Source organism: Notamacropus eugenii, chromosome 1, assembly GCF_028372415.1.
Source record: "Notamacropus eugenii isolate mMacEug1 chromosome 1, mMacEug1.pri_v2, whole genome shotgun sequence".
Classification (NCBI taxonomy): Eukaryota; Metazoa; Chordata; class Mammalia; order Diprotodontia; family Macropodidae; genus Notamacropus; species Notamacropus eugenii.
In genome coordinates, this window is record NC_092872.1 from 47,289,003 (window position 1) to 47,301,010 (window position 12,008).

Genomic DNA, 12,008 nt, shown 5'->3' on the forward strand with positions numbered 1-12,008 from the left:
ATCTATTTTTTTTAAAGATGAGTTTTGGTTTATGTATTTTTTCATATCAGAATCTCCCCCAGTATCTTTCATGCTCCCCTCCCCAGAGAGTCATCTCATATAACAAAGTATTTTTTAAATAAAAAAGAGGAAAAAACAGCACAACTGATCAATACAGTGAAAAAGTCTGAAAAGATCTTTTTCTTAGCTAGATCTATTTTGGGATATAGGGATGTTCAGAGAAGACTAGTACCTCTTGTATGAGGGCTGCCCCACCCTTTTCAGGGTTGCTTTCAATCTTTGGTGTCCACCTGATTCATCCAAATTCAGTAGAACTGAAAGACAAACAACTTTTGTTGCAAGGGAACTCAGCAGGAATCTTATCCATATGGCAGCCCTGAGTGAAAAGAAGGCTGGTAAATGAAGGCCAGCTTATTGAAGTCGGAGCTGGAAACACATTTTTTCTGGTGTGGCCACAGTGATGGGGAGTGCTGTGGAGCTGGTGTGGGTTTCAAGATCAGAACTAATCTAGTCAACAAGCTTGTTTACTTTCCATAAGGAATGAACAACAGGCTCATGACAATGTGATTGCCACTTGCAATGGAAAGAATTGCAAGGGGATGGAGCCAAGATGGTGGAGTAGAAAGACACATATATTCCAGAGTTCCCCCACAGCCCACAAAATACCTGTAAAAAATGACTCTCCATAAATTCTAGAGCAGCAGAAGCCATAGAACGACAGAGTGAAAGAGACCTCCAGCCAAAGGTAACCTGGAAGGCTGACAGGAAAAGTCTATCCCACCGTACACTGAGTGGAGCAGAGTCCAGCCTTGGTTGTCCAGCATGGGGAGGAACAGGACCTGTACAGACCTCTGGGGCAGAATTCCCAGCAGGGAGGGTCCCAAATCTCTTAAACCATAAGCGACAAAGAAAGCTTCAAAGGTCAGTGTGGGAGGGCTTTCCCAGCTGGACGAGAGGGGAGCAGCGTCCCCCCAGCACTTGCCCCTAGGTGGTGGCAGAGGCAGCAGCAGCAGCAGCAGGTGGCGGGTGGCTACAGTGGCCCTAGACGCAGTCTGGGTCCCTTGTCCAGGCAGCTCAGCTTAAAGCCTCTGATGGAATTGAGCAGCTGATCTGAACCTCAGCCCCCAGTGGTGGCCCTGCCCCCACCTAAAGCCACTAGGGAAATTGAGCAGCTAATCTGAATCTCAGCTCTGAGCACAGTCCTGGGGGGAGGAGGAGCACTAGGATCCTCCTCTTGACAAAGGATTCAGTAGTCAAGTAACTGGCTGGGAAAATGCCCAAAAAAGGGAAAAAAATAAGACCACAGAAGGTTACTTTCTTAGGAACAGGTGTATCCTTCCATCCTTTCAGATGAGGAAGAACAAGGCATACTGTCAGAGGAAGTCAAGGCTTCTGCTTCCAGTACCTCCAAAATGAATATGAAATGGGCTCAGGCCATAGAAGAGCTTGAAAAGCGTGTCAGCAGCCTGCTAAAGGAGAACCAAAAAAAAATGCTGAGGAAAATAACACCTTTAAAAATAGGCTAACATAATTAGAAAAAGAGGTTCAAAAAGTCAATGAGGAGAAGGAGCTTTAAAAAGCAGAATTAGCCAAATGGAAAAGAAGGTTCAAAAGCTCACTGAACAAAATAGTTCTGTAAAAAAGAGAGTGGAGTTCAGGGAAACTAATGACTATGAGATAAACCAAGAAGTTACAAAACAAAACCAAAAGTCTGAAAAAATAGAAGATAATGTGAAACATCTTATTGGAAAAACAACTGACCTGGAAAATAAATCCAGGAGAGACAATTTAAAAATTATGGGACTACCTGAAAGCCATGATCAAAAAAAGAGCCTAGACATTATCTTTCATGAAATTATCAAGGAAAACTGCCCTGATATTTTAGAACCAGAGGGCAAAATAAATATTGAAAGAATCCACCAATCACCTCCTGTAAGAGATCCAAAAAGAGAAACTCCTAGGAATATTGTAGCCAAATTCCAGAGTTCCCAGGTCAAAGAGAAAATATTGTAAGCAACTAGAAAGAAAAAAGTCGAGTACTGTGGAAATACAATCAGGATAACACAGGATCTGGTAGCTTCAACATTAAGGGATTGAAAGGGCTTGGAATAGGATATTCCAGAAGTCAAAGGAACTGGGATTAAAACCAAGAATCACCTACCCAGCAAAACTGAGTATAATACTTCAGGGGAAAAAATGGTCATTCAATGATACAGAGGACTTTCAAGCATTCATGATGAAAAGACCAAAACTGAATAGAAAATTTGACTTTTAAACACAAGAATCAAGAGAAACATGAAAAGGTAAACAGGAAAGAGAAATCATAAAAGACTTTCTAAAGCTAAACTGTTTACATTCCTACATGGAAAGACAATATTTGTAACTCTTGAGACTTTTCTCAGTATTTGGGTAGGTGGAGGGATTACACACACACACACACACACACACACACACACACACACACATAGACAGAGAGTACAGGCTTAGTTGAATCAGAAGAGATGAATCCATAAAAAATAAAATTAAATTAAAGTGTAAGAGAGGAAAATATTGGAGGAGAAAGGGAGAAATGGAATGGGGCAAATTATCACTCATAAAAGAGATAAGAAAAATCTTGTTCAATGGAGGAGAAAAGGGAGGAGGTGAGAGGGGAAAAGTGAAGCTTACTCTCTTCACATATGGCTTAAGGAAGGAATAATATGCTCACTAAATTTGGTATGAAAATCTAGCTTACACTACAGGAAAGTAGAGGAGAAAGGGACAAGAGGGTGAGGGGGATGATAGAAGGGAGGACAAATGGGAGAAGGGAGTAACTAGAAGTAGACACTTTTGGGAAGGGACAAGGTCAAATGAGAGAATAGAAAAAAGGGGGGACAGGGTAGGATGGAGGGCAATATAGTTAATCTTACACAACATGACTATTATGGAAGTCTTTTGCAAAATGACACATATATAGCCTGTATTGAATTCCTTGTCTTCTCAGAGGGGATGGGCAGGGAGGGAGGGAGAGAAGTTGGAATTTGAAGTAGTAGAAACGAATGTTGAGAATTATTATTGCATATAACTGGGAAATAAGAAATACAGGTAATGAGGTATAGAAATTTATCTTGACCTACAAGAAAAGAGAGAAGATGGGGATAAGGGAAGGGGGGGTGTGATAGAAGGGAGGGCACATTGAGGGAAGGGGTAATCAGAATGCAAGGTATTATGGGGTGGGGGAAGGGGAGACATGGGGAGAAAAATTGGAACTCAAAATTTTGTGAAAATGAATGTTGAAATCTAAAAATAAAACTATTAAAAATAAAAAAATTAGAGTATTAGAACAGAAAGAATTATTATAACTTTGAGAGAAACTTGTTTAATTATATGTTTTAATTTTTTAAAATCATTGTCTGTATATGTATATATATATATATATATATATATATATATATATATATATATATATAAAATTTCATAATAAGCTTCAAAAAAAGAAAAGAATTGCAAGGAAAGAATCATGCTAACATCTGTGCAGTCCCACCATGACAAACCCTGATAAGACCAAAGAAAAATTTTATGAAGACCTGGAGACCCTCACTATCAATGTCTCAAAAGAAAACAAGCTTGTAATTCTGTGTGACTTTAATGCCAGAGAAAGCACAGACTATTAGACGTGGCAGGGAGTCAGAAACAGCAATAGTTACTTACTATTGAAGACATGTGTCTCATAACCTTCTCATCCCCAACACTGTCTTCCATTTACCTAAATGTAATAAAACTGTGGATACACCCTTGCAGCAAACATTGGCATTTAATGACTATGTCATTGTAAGGAGAAGAGACAGACAGGATGGTGAAGGTGAAGCAAAGTTTAGAGAGATGCAGGATTCTTGGTTCAGTAAGAAGGCAGATGAAACTCAGTTTGACACTGACAGTAACAATCCAAAGCATTTTCATGATGCCTTGGAGATTATTTATGGGCCATAAATACGGTCCATCTCAACTAATCAGTATTAATGGCGCCACAATGATTAGTGATAAGGACGTAATCCTGGAGAGGGGCTGAACACTTCTACAGTGTTCTCAACAGACCATATACCTCAAGTGGAAGTCAATTCCTTTCTAGCCAAACCTCTAATCGAAGAAGAAGCTTTGAATGATAATTGGCTCCTCTAGTGTGGCAAAGTGCCTGGTGCCAATCCTATTCTAACTGAGATTTACAAGACAGCATTTCCACTACTCAAAAAAAAGCTGACTTAAATTTTCCAGGTTATATAGCAAGAGGAGATTATTCCCCAGGAATTCAAGGATACCTCCGTTGTCCATCTTTATAAAGGAAAAGAAAATAGCTTGTCTTGTGACAACTCCAGCAGTTGGGGGGAGGAAAGGGGTGTCTCTCTCTTAGTCATTATTGGCAAGACTCTTGCCAGAGTGCTCCTTAATAGGCTGATCCTTCACCTTGAAGATGATCATCAAACTGAGAGCCAGTGTGGCTTCAGAAAGGGCCAAGGAATAGCTGATATGGCATTTGTTCCCCATCAACTCTAGGAGAAATGCCAGGAGCAGAACGGAGGTCTGTACACAATGTTCATCAATCTGACCATGGCCTTTGATACTATCAATAATGAGGACTTACGGAAAATCATGGCAAAATTGAGTTGCCTGGAGAAGCTTATTAATATTATATATTAGTTACATGATGGCATACTTGCCCAGGTGCTGGATAACAGAAGATGCTCTTGCACTTTTGCAGTCATAAATGAAGTGTGTGCTTGCTCACATAATTTTTAGCACGTTGTTTTCAGCAATGTTAAAAGATATCTTCAACAAGAACAAAAAAATGTCATAAATGGTAAATTACTTAACTTGGAAAGGCTGCAGACCAAGACTGAAGTGGAGAGAGAGTTGTTTGTTTTTCCTTCACAGATGATTAGGTACTCAATGCCCCCTCTGAGGTTCAGAGGTAGCAGATGCAACAAAGTATGGATCAATTCTCTGTTGTTTGTTGCCAATTCTGGCCCAACAATTAACACCAAGAATGTTCCCCAGCACTACACCATTCGTACATGGAACTATCAGTTACAGCAAATGGAGAAATTTTGAATGCTGTGGATGAGTTCACTTACCTTGGCAACATACTTTCCAGGGATGTCTACATAGATGATGAAGTTGCTGCACACATTGCCAGAGTTAGCTCTGTGTTTGGGAGGCTCTGAAGGAAAGTGTGGGAGAGAAGAGGTATTGGATTGCCTACCAAACTGAAGGGCTTATAGAGTCCTTGTGTTGACCTCACTGTTGCATGTCTACGAAACTTGGACAGCACATCAGCACAATGACAGGAAATTGAACTTCTTCCACTTGAATTGTCTTAGGAAGATTCTGAAAATCACATGGAACTGGAGGTATTGGATACTGAGGTCCTTTTTTGAGCTTAACTGCCAAGCATTTAAATGCTACTGCAGAGTGCAACTCTTAATGAGTTAGTTGGTCAGGTTGAGTGCTAAACATATGTTTGCCTAAAAGACTCCTTGATGGAGAATTCACACAAGACAAGCACTCACATGGAAGTCGGAAGAAGCAATACAAGGGCACTCACAAGGTCTCTCTAAAGTACTCTGAAATTGATTGTGAGAAATGGGAGACATTGGCACAGGACTACCCAGCATGGTATGCCCACATCAAAGAAGGAGCTGTGATTTATGAACAATGCAAAATTGGAGGAGCTCAAAAGAAATGTGAGTTTTACAAATTTAGAGATATCTCCACTCCAAATGTTCATATGGACTATTTGTGCCTGACCTGTATTAGGGCCTTTCAGACTTGTATTAGTGTGACCAGCCAGTCAGAAATACTGTACTTTGACCCAAACCCCTTTTCAGATAAGATTTATCTTCCCTCTCTGTTTACTGTAGACTCTCATTCTCTGGTTCAAGGTCCCTATTTTTATCTAATCCCTCTTTATTCACTTCACTCCTCATAGAATCAAAACTTCTGAAGTAGCCCTTCTGGGCTGCCCCCTCTATTTCCTGCTATTGCCTTAGAGAGCTTGCTCCCTAACTCTTTTTTTCCCACTGTGCCTCACTCAAGAAAAATGCCAATTCCTACAGGTTACAGAAAGGACATTGCTCCATGGCAGGCCAAGGTCCCCTTCCACATTTCCAATTATGCAGCATGCTATTGACCTATAACCTCCTCCTGGCTACCATCCTTCCTCATTTGACTCAAACTCTCTTCCCCAAATCCATGCCCTCCCACTTACCCAAGCACTTATTGCCCCAGGGGCTCCTGCTTTTCTCTACCTCCAAAACTAGACAAGTGGTTTCTTCAAGTGCCAAATCCCTGCAGACAAACCCTAGTGCAAAATCTCTATCTCCCTTCACAAATAATCTCTCTCCATCCATAGGATTATTCATTAGTGAATACTTTTTGAATGAACCCCCTCCCAACAACAAAACAAGGTCTCTTCTTTCTTCTCCTTTTCAGTTTCTAAAGGGGAAAAAATTCCTCACACACCCTCCTGCCGGCTCTTCCCTTCCTAAGAGACCCCAGGGGTCACATTTGTCTTCCTGTTAGTCTTCTATTTGGCCAAGGCACATCACGTAATCCCCTCTATCCTCCTCACTTCCAACTCTGTTATTTAGTTCCACAAAAACACTTATTAAACTGTAGGCAGGATGCTGAAAGGTTCTGTCCATAGTGCTCAGGCCCACCTCTGCACCATCACCTCTTCCTAACTTCTGCCTTCCTGCCTCCTTGTGAACATTTAGAAAGAAGTCTCTTAATGGTCTCTCTGCTATCATTCTACTGCTGTTGCTAACTTTGGCTGCTGCATTTATTCTACCTGGGGCATTCAAGAAGTAAGTAATCACTTTAGATCTGGTTTTCTTTCTAAGAATGTTTTAAATGGCTCTTTATTGACTGTTCATAATTTTTTATTTATAGTCAAGTTCAGATTTGCAGGGTAGGTCACCATGGAATGCAGCCTGAGCTCCACTGCTCTTTAGAACACATTATTCCATTCTCTCCTGCACTTTTGGGTGGATGCAGAATAGTCTTGCACTATTCAAATTTCCTTTGTAGTCTAAGGATTTTCTCTTGGTCACTTGCAGAATTTGTTTTTTCTCAATGAAGTTGTTAAATTTAACCATTATGTGTCTTAGAGTTTACAGTCTTTTTTTTCCCCTGGAGGTAATGTATAGATTCTTTCAACTGGCATTTTGTTTTCTGTGTTCAGAAGTGCTGGGTAGTTTTCTTGAACTATTTCTTGCATTGTGGTATTTAAGCTTTCTGACTTGTGTTCTTATGGGAGACATCATTCTTAAGTAGTGTCTATGAATCCTGTCTTTGAGATCAATTTGTTTTTAAACAGAGAACATGTTTTCTTTTGATGTTATTGCTTTTTGCTTCTCTTCTTCCAGACTGTCCTTCACTTCTGTGTAAATGCATTCCTAATCAATTGTCTTATCTTCACCCTTTCCCCGCTTTGGTGAGATCTGACATCATAGATTCAAGTTTTTCTATTCTGCCAATTATGTCTGCTGCACAAGCCATAAGCTTTGATCTAAGAATTTTCATTTCTCTTTTACAGTACTCAGAAGCAGTGTGTAACGACTCCATGCTGTCCTTGAAATCCCCAGGGTCCTCTTCCTCATCAAGTATTGAATTGTTTTCTTCACTTTTGCAGTATTTATTCATAGATACCAGATACATAGATACATTTATTTGATCTGAAGGCAATATTTACTTCTGTTGTTAATGGTTCCCCTTTGTGCTTATTTGCTTATTCTCAAGATATTTGGGGTTTCTTCCTCCTGAGATTTTTGGTAATTTCAGGCTTCCTTTCCTTTTATTTTTCCCTATTGCTTATTTCCTGACTTCCTGTTCTATGATGGAAGTTTCCCTGGGGGCTGGATCTCAGATAGTCTCAGTCTTATCCCACATTGAGCAATTCATGGTCCACTAGCTTAGGTCTTTGTTCCAAGTTCTGTAAGGACAGAATTAGTCTTGGTTGGATGCTAGGGCATTTTCTCAGGCTTAGTATAGTGTCACATAACTCTACCCTGGCCCCCACCCCCACCCCCATCCCTGACCCCACTGTCCTGTTTTGTTCTCTCTGTTTCTCAGTTCTCTAGACCAGCAATACAGAGCATTGACATGCTGGTACTATTGCAGCCTGGGCAGATATTTATCATTTGGAGTTTGGGTCTTCCAGGTTCTGGGAGGAGGGGGGTTGGGGTTAGGGTATGAAGTCTTACTCTATTTCAATCACAGTCATGTGTTCTGTTCCATTGTTCCCTGAAGACATCTTTTGCAGCCCAGAATGCTACCACTTGCATTGGTTATGCTGGCAGTACAGTTTGTATCTACATGAAAATGGAAAGAGGAATTGGGGGAAGGGATGCCAGTGTATGGGCCACATTGTATTGCAAGCTTTGCAGCTGGAAGTTCAATGGAGAAAGGAGTGCTGAGTGAATGTGAGTTAGTTCATGGGTTCCTAGTGTCCTAGATCATTGAGACAGCTGAAGTCACTTTATCTTTGGCGCATCATTTCTGTTTTGTAGAGGTGTGACATCATGAGGATCAAAGAAAATGTCTAGTCCTCCATCTTAGTGGCCACATGATCTTGCTCTTTGAATCTCAGTGGCATTGGAAGGATGGAGGAAGAGTGTTCTGGGGGTAGTTGAGTTCTTTTGCAAGCCATGGGTCAACTTGTACAGTCCTGCAGCTGAGAGAATGATGAGCAGTGGGGGATGTTTCTATTCATTGAGTTTTTAACCTGTTTGGGTTCTTGGAGTCCTAGCTTGCGGAGACAACTGAAATTACTTTATCTTTTGCACATACTTCCTATTTTAGAAAGATTTGTGAGATCATGAAGACTGATCCTCCATCTTGTTGGTCATTTGACTTGACAGAATCTCCTATAAGGTTTCTGTATTCCACCTCCTAGTCACCCATCCCACATAGGGAGGAGACATAAAGGTCAACAGGCATTACTAACATCTTGGAAATCCACAATTAGTCCACACATGCCATAATATTGTTGTCCTTTTCTTTACAGCATTAGCAATGTCAGAGTACCTTATTTACATTTTGTTATGTCAATTACAAACCATCTGAGGTCCCTCTTCTAAAACATGTAAGGGAGTTGGTGCTTCGTGGATCTAACCAGAGAAAAGCAGCTAATGTTATCAAAGTGATAAACTGTATAAACTGCATAAACCATGCTAGGTGATCCCTTTATGAGGTACAAATTAATCACTTTGGTGAATGTGAAAAGAAGAAAAAGGCATAGGATGAAGAACAGTAAGTTATACCTCTTGGTGACCTTTAAAAGTCAGTTTGGTGAATCCAGAGAAGAGATTTGAAGAGGAATCCAGCTTCTTATAAGAGGAGAATAAGACAAAGAGCTGGAGAGAGACTGAGAGAAGCCACTTGGAGCTAGGACAGGAAGAACAGAAGGCAGAGGTAACCTACACAAAGAAAGAAGCCAGGATTATGGGAGGGAGATTCCTTGGGCTGATTGGCATTGTATTCGTCCTTCATTGCCAAGGAAGACCACACCATCAGGGAAATGATGACATGACTTGCACTTAACTTTGTTTTGAGTGAGGAAGGGCTGTGCAAGGTCACCAACCTCACTTCTCCTCCAGAGCCATCTGAATCCACTGACCAGATACTCATCAGGATGACTGGAGATGACCCAGGATGCACTGGGAGACCTTGGGCCCTTTAGGCCAAGGTCTTTGCAGGTACTGACTTAGGGTGAGGCAATGCCCATTCATTGAATAGGCCCATTTAAGAAGTAGCCAGGGCATAGCCTCTTTAATGAGACCAAGAAAAAGAATGACATTAGGCTGAGTGGGAAACAACAACAGTTACAACTGATAATCACTCTAAAGCTAGAGGGGTCCAGGAGCCCTTGGTAGGGGCCCATTGGGATCCCAGTTTCAGAGTGAAGTAGATTTAAGGTTTGGGGAGAAAACAGGACAGGATAGTATAGGAGAAAGGAAGGGAAGGAAAGGAAAGAAAAGGAAAAGAAAGGGAAGGGAAGGATAGGGGCCAGTAAATCCCAAATCAACTGGGCATCTTTTGGCCATCCAAATTTATAATCCTTTGGAGAGGAGAGGGCAGGGGAAGGGGAGGCAGACGGGAGAGGAGAAGGTAAGTTACCCAGCTAGGTGGGTCCCCATTCAGCCAGCTGCATCTGCTCACAGGACTGTGTTCATCCTTCCTTGCCAAAGAAGACCATGCCGTCAGAAAAATGATGACATGACTTGCACTTGACTTTGTTTTGAGTGAGGGAGGGCTGTGCAGGTCACCAGCCTCACTTCTCTGGTAGAAGCCCCCACCCTCCATAGATATCAGAAGGAATTATCCTTTCTCACCTTGAGCCTAAAGCTCTTTCTTCTAGGTATGGAAAAGTATTTATCTTTCTTTGCCTTAAATAATTATTTTATCATTATGAACAGTATTAGCCAATGGCATGTGCTAGCTGGAGTGTACTTATTGGGAATATAATCAAGAAGAGGCAACTGAAGAGGAAACATCTCCAGAGAAGAGCTAGAGATAAAAAACTGAGATGCTTTGCCAAAAGTCTTATCTCTAGTGGAGGGTTTGCAGCAGCAACAACAAGAAAAAAATGATAAAGAGAAGTCTAGGTCAGATAGTGTTGTAGATAACAGGCTTCCTGGAGACCACCTGCATCAGCAAAATCAGAACTGCATCCATATGAATTACAACTTTTCCTACTTTGATGAATGTGTCATCTCATCAATATGGACACCTACCACTCCTTTTGGACTCCTGTCCATATGAAGCCTCTGTAATAGGTCAATCCAACCTACTGATGATCTTCTTCTTTCTTTACATTCTGCGGGTACCAGTGTAGCAATCAGGCTATTTATCTTCTACCCACAACTTTTGACATGTTAACCAGTTTAATGATACCACGTCTTCTGGATAAAATCTTTACCAGCATTTTTTACATGAAAATCATCATTGGTGATATCTAGTAACCTACTTATTCTGCACATTTTAAATATTTGCTAATTTTCTGATGAATATTAAGTTGGTGATGAAATTATCATTAAATAAAAATAAATTAAATAAGAGTTCTCTAGCAGTTCAGATCAGACTTTCTACACTGGGAAGCAAATGGTCTGCTTTTACTTCCAAATTCTGAAGTACATACATACCTGTCAGTATGGACAAGGTAGTGGTCTTCCCTGCTCCATTAGGTCCAAGAAGCACAGTGATCTGCCCCTCATACATATTCATTGTCAGGTTTTTTACTGCCATCTTATTGGTATGCTTTGACTTATATACCTGTGTAAGAAGCAAAGAAAGTGACCATACAACTCTTAAGGAGTACTGAAACTTATTAAGAACTTAATAATCAACTTTCCTTCAATGGAACGATACTACCACTGTACATGAAGGCAAACATCTGAAAAAGGAAGCATTTCAGTATAAATAAGCTAAAATAGGCCACCTGAAGGAGGGTCTTTTTGAGAAGCATTCAGAGACTGTCCATCTGCCTCTTAAGAGATCCTTAGAACCATTATATATCAAGCAAGTCAATTTCATCTTGTACTCATTATATACTTTTTACCTGTCCAACTTGAGTACTCTGGCTCCATTTGCACCAGACCAGATCTAACATGGATTAAGTGAATTGGCATAATCACCAGAATCAGGAGTAATGGCCTCAAGGTTTAGAAAGGCAGAGGGGGCAAAGAGTCTGCAGGCAGCAGCAAGACGAATATCAGCAGCGTGGCAGGGACACTGATCCGAGCATGGGCAACCAAGTGGGCAGCAGCACATTCAGCACTACAAATGAAGTTTGCTGAAAGGATCTTAAGGATAAAGTGGTGGGAAAAGAGACTCAAGGCTAGTACCTGCCTTGGTAAAACTGAAGACCAAAAGGCTATTATCTGTGTTCGTCCCTGCTGGAGGACAGGGGTCACAGGGTAGATTGTAGTAGGCTCCTTGTCCGAGTTTAACTTTGATCTGGCCTGGTACAAATA

At 41.0% G+C, this 12,008-nt stretch overlaps 1 protein-coding gene across 7 annotated transcripts in view; it reads right to left on the reverse strand.

The window, feature by feature from the left end:
- Window positions 1-12,008, reverse strand: part of LOC140497984 (phospholipid-transporting ATPase ABCA3-like) — a 296,904-nt gene that overhangs the window by 77,359 nt on the left and 207,537 nt on the right. For all 7 annotated transcript variants that reach the window (XM_072599356.1, XM_072599345.1, XM_072599336.1 and 4 more), the window contains one exon: window positions 11,178-11,307. In XM_072599356.1, the coding sequence (XP_072455457.1) occupies window positions 11,178-11,307 (130 nt within the window). The remainder of the gene's footprint in view (window positions 1-11,177; window positions 11,308-12,008) is intronic.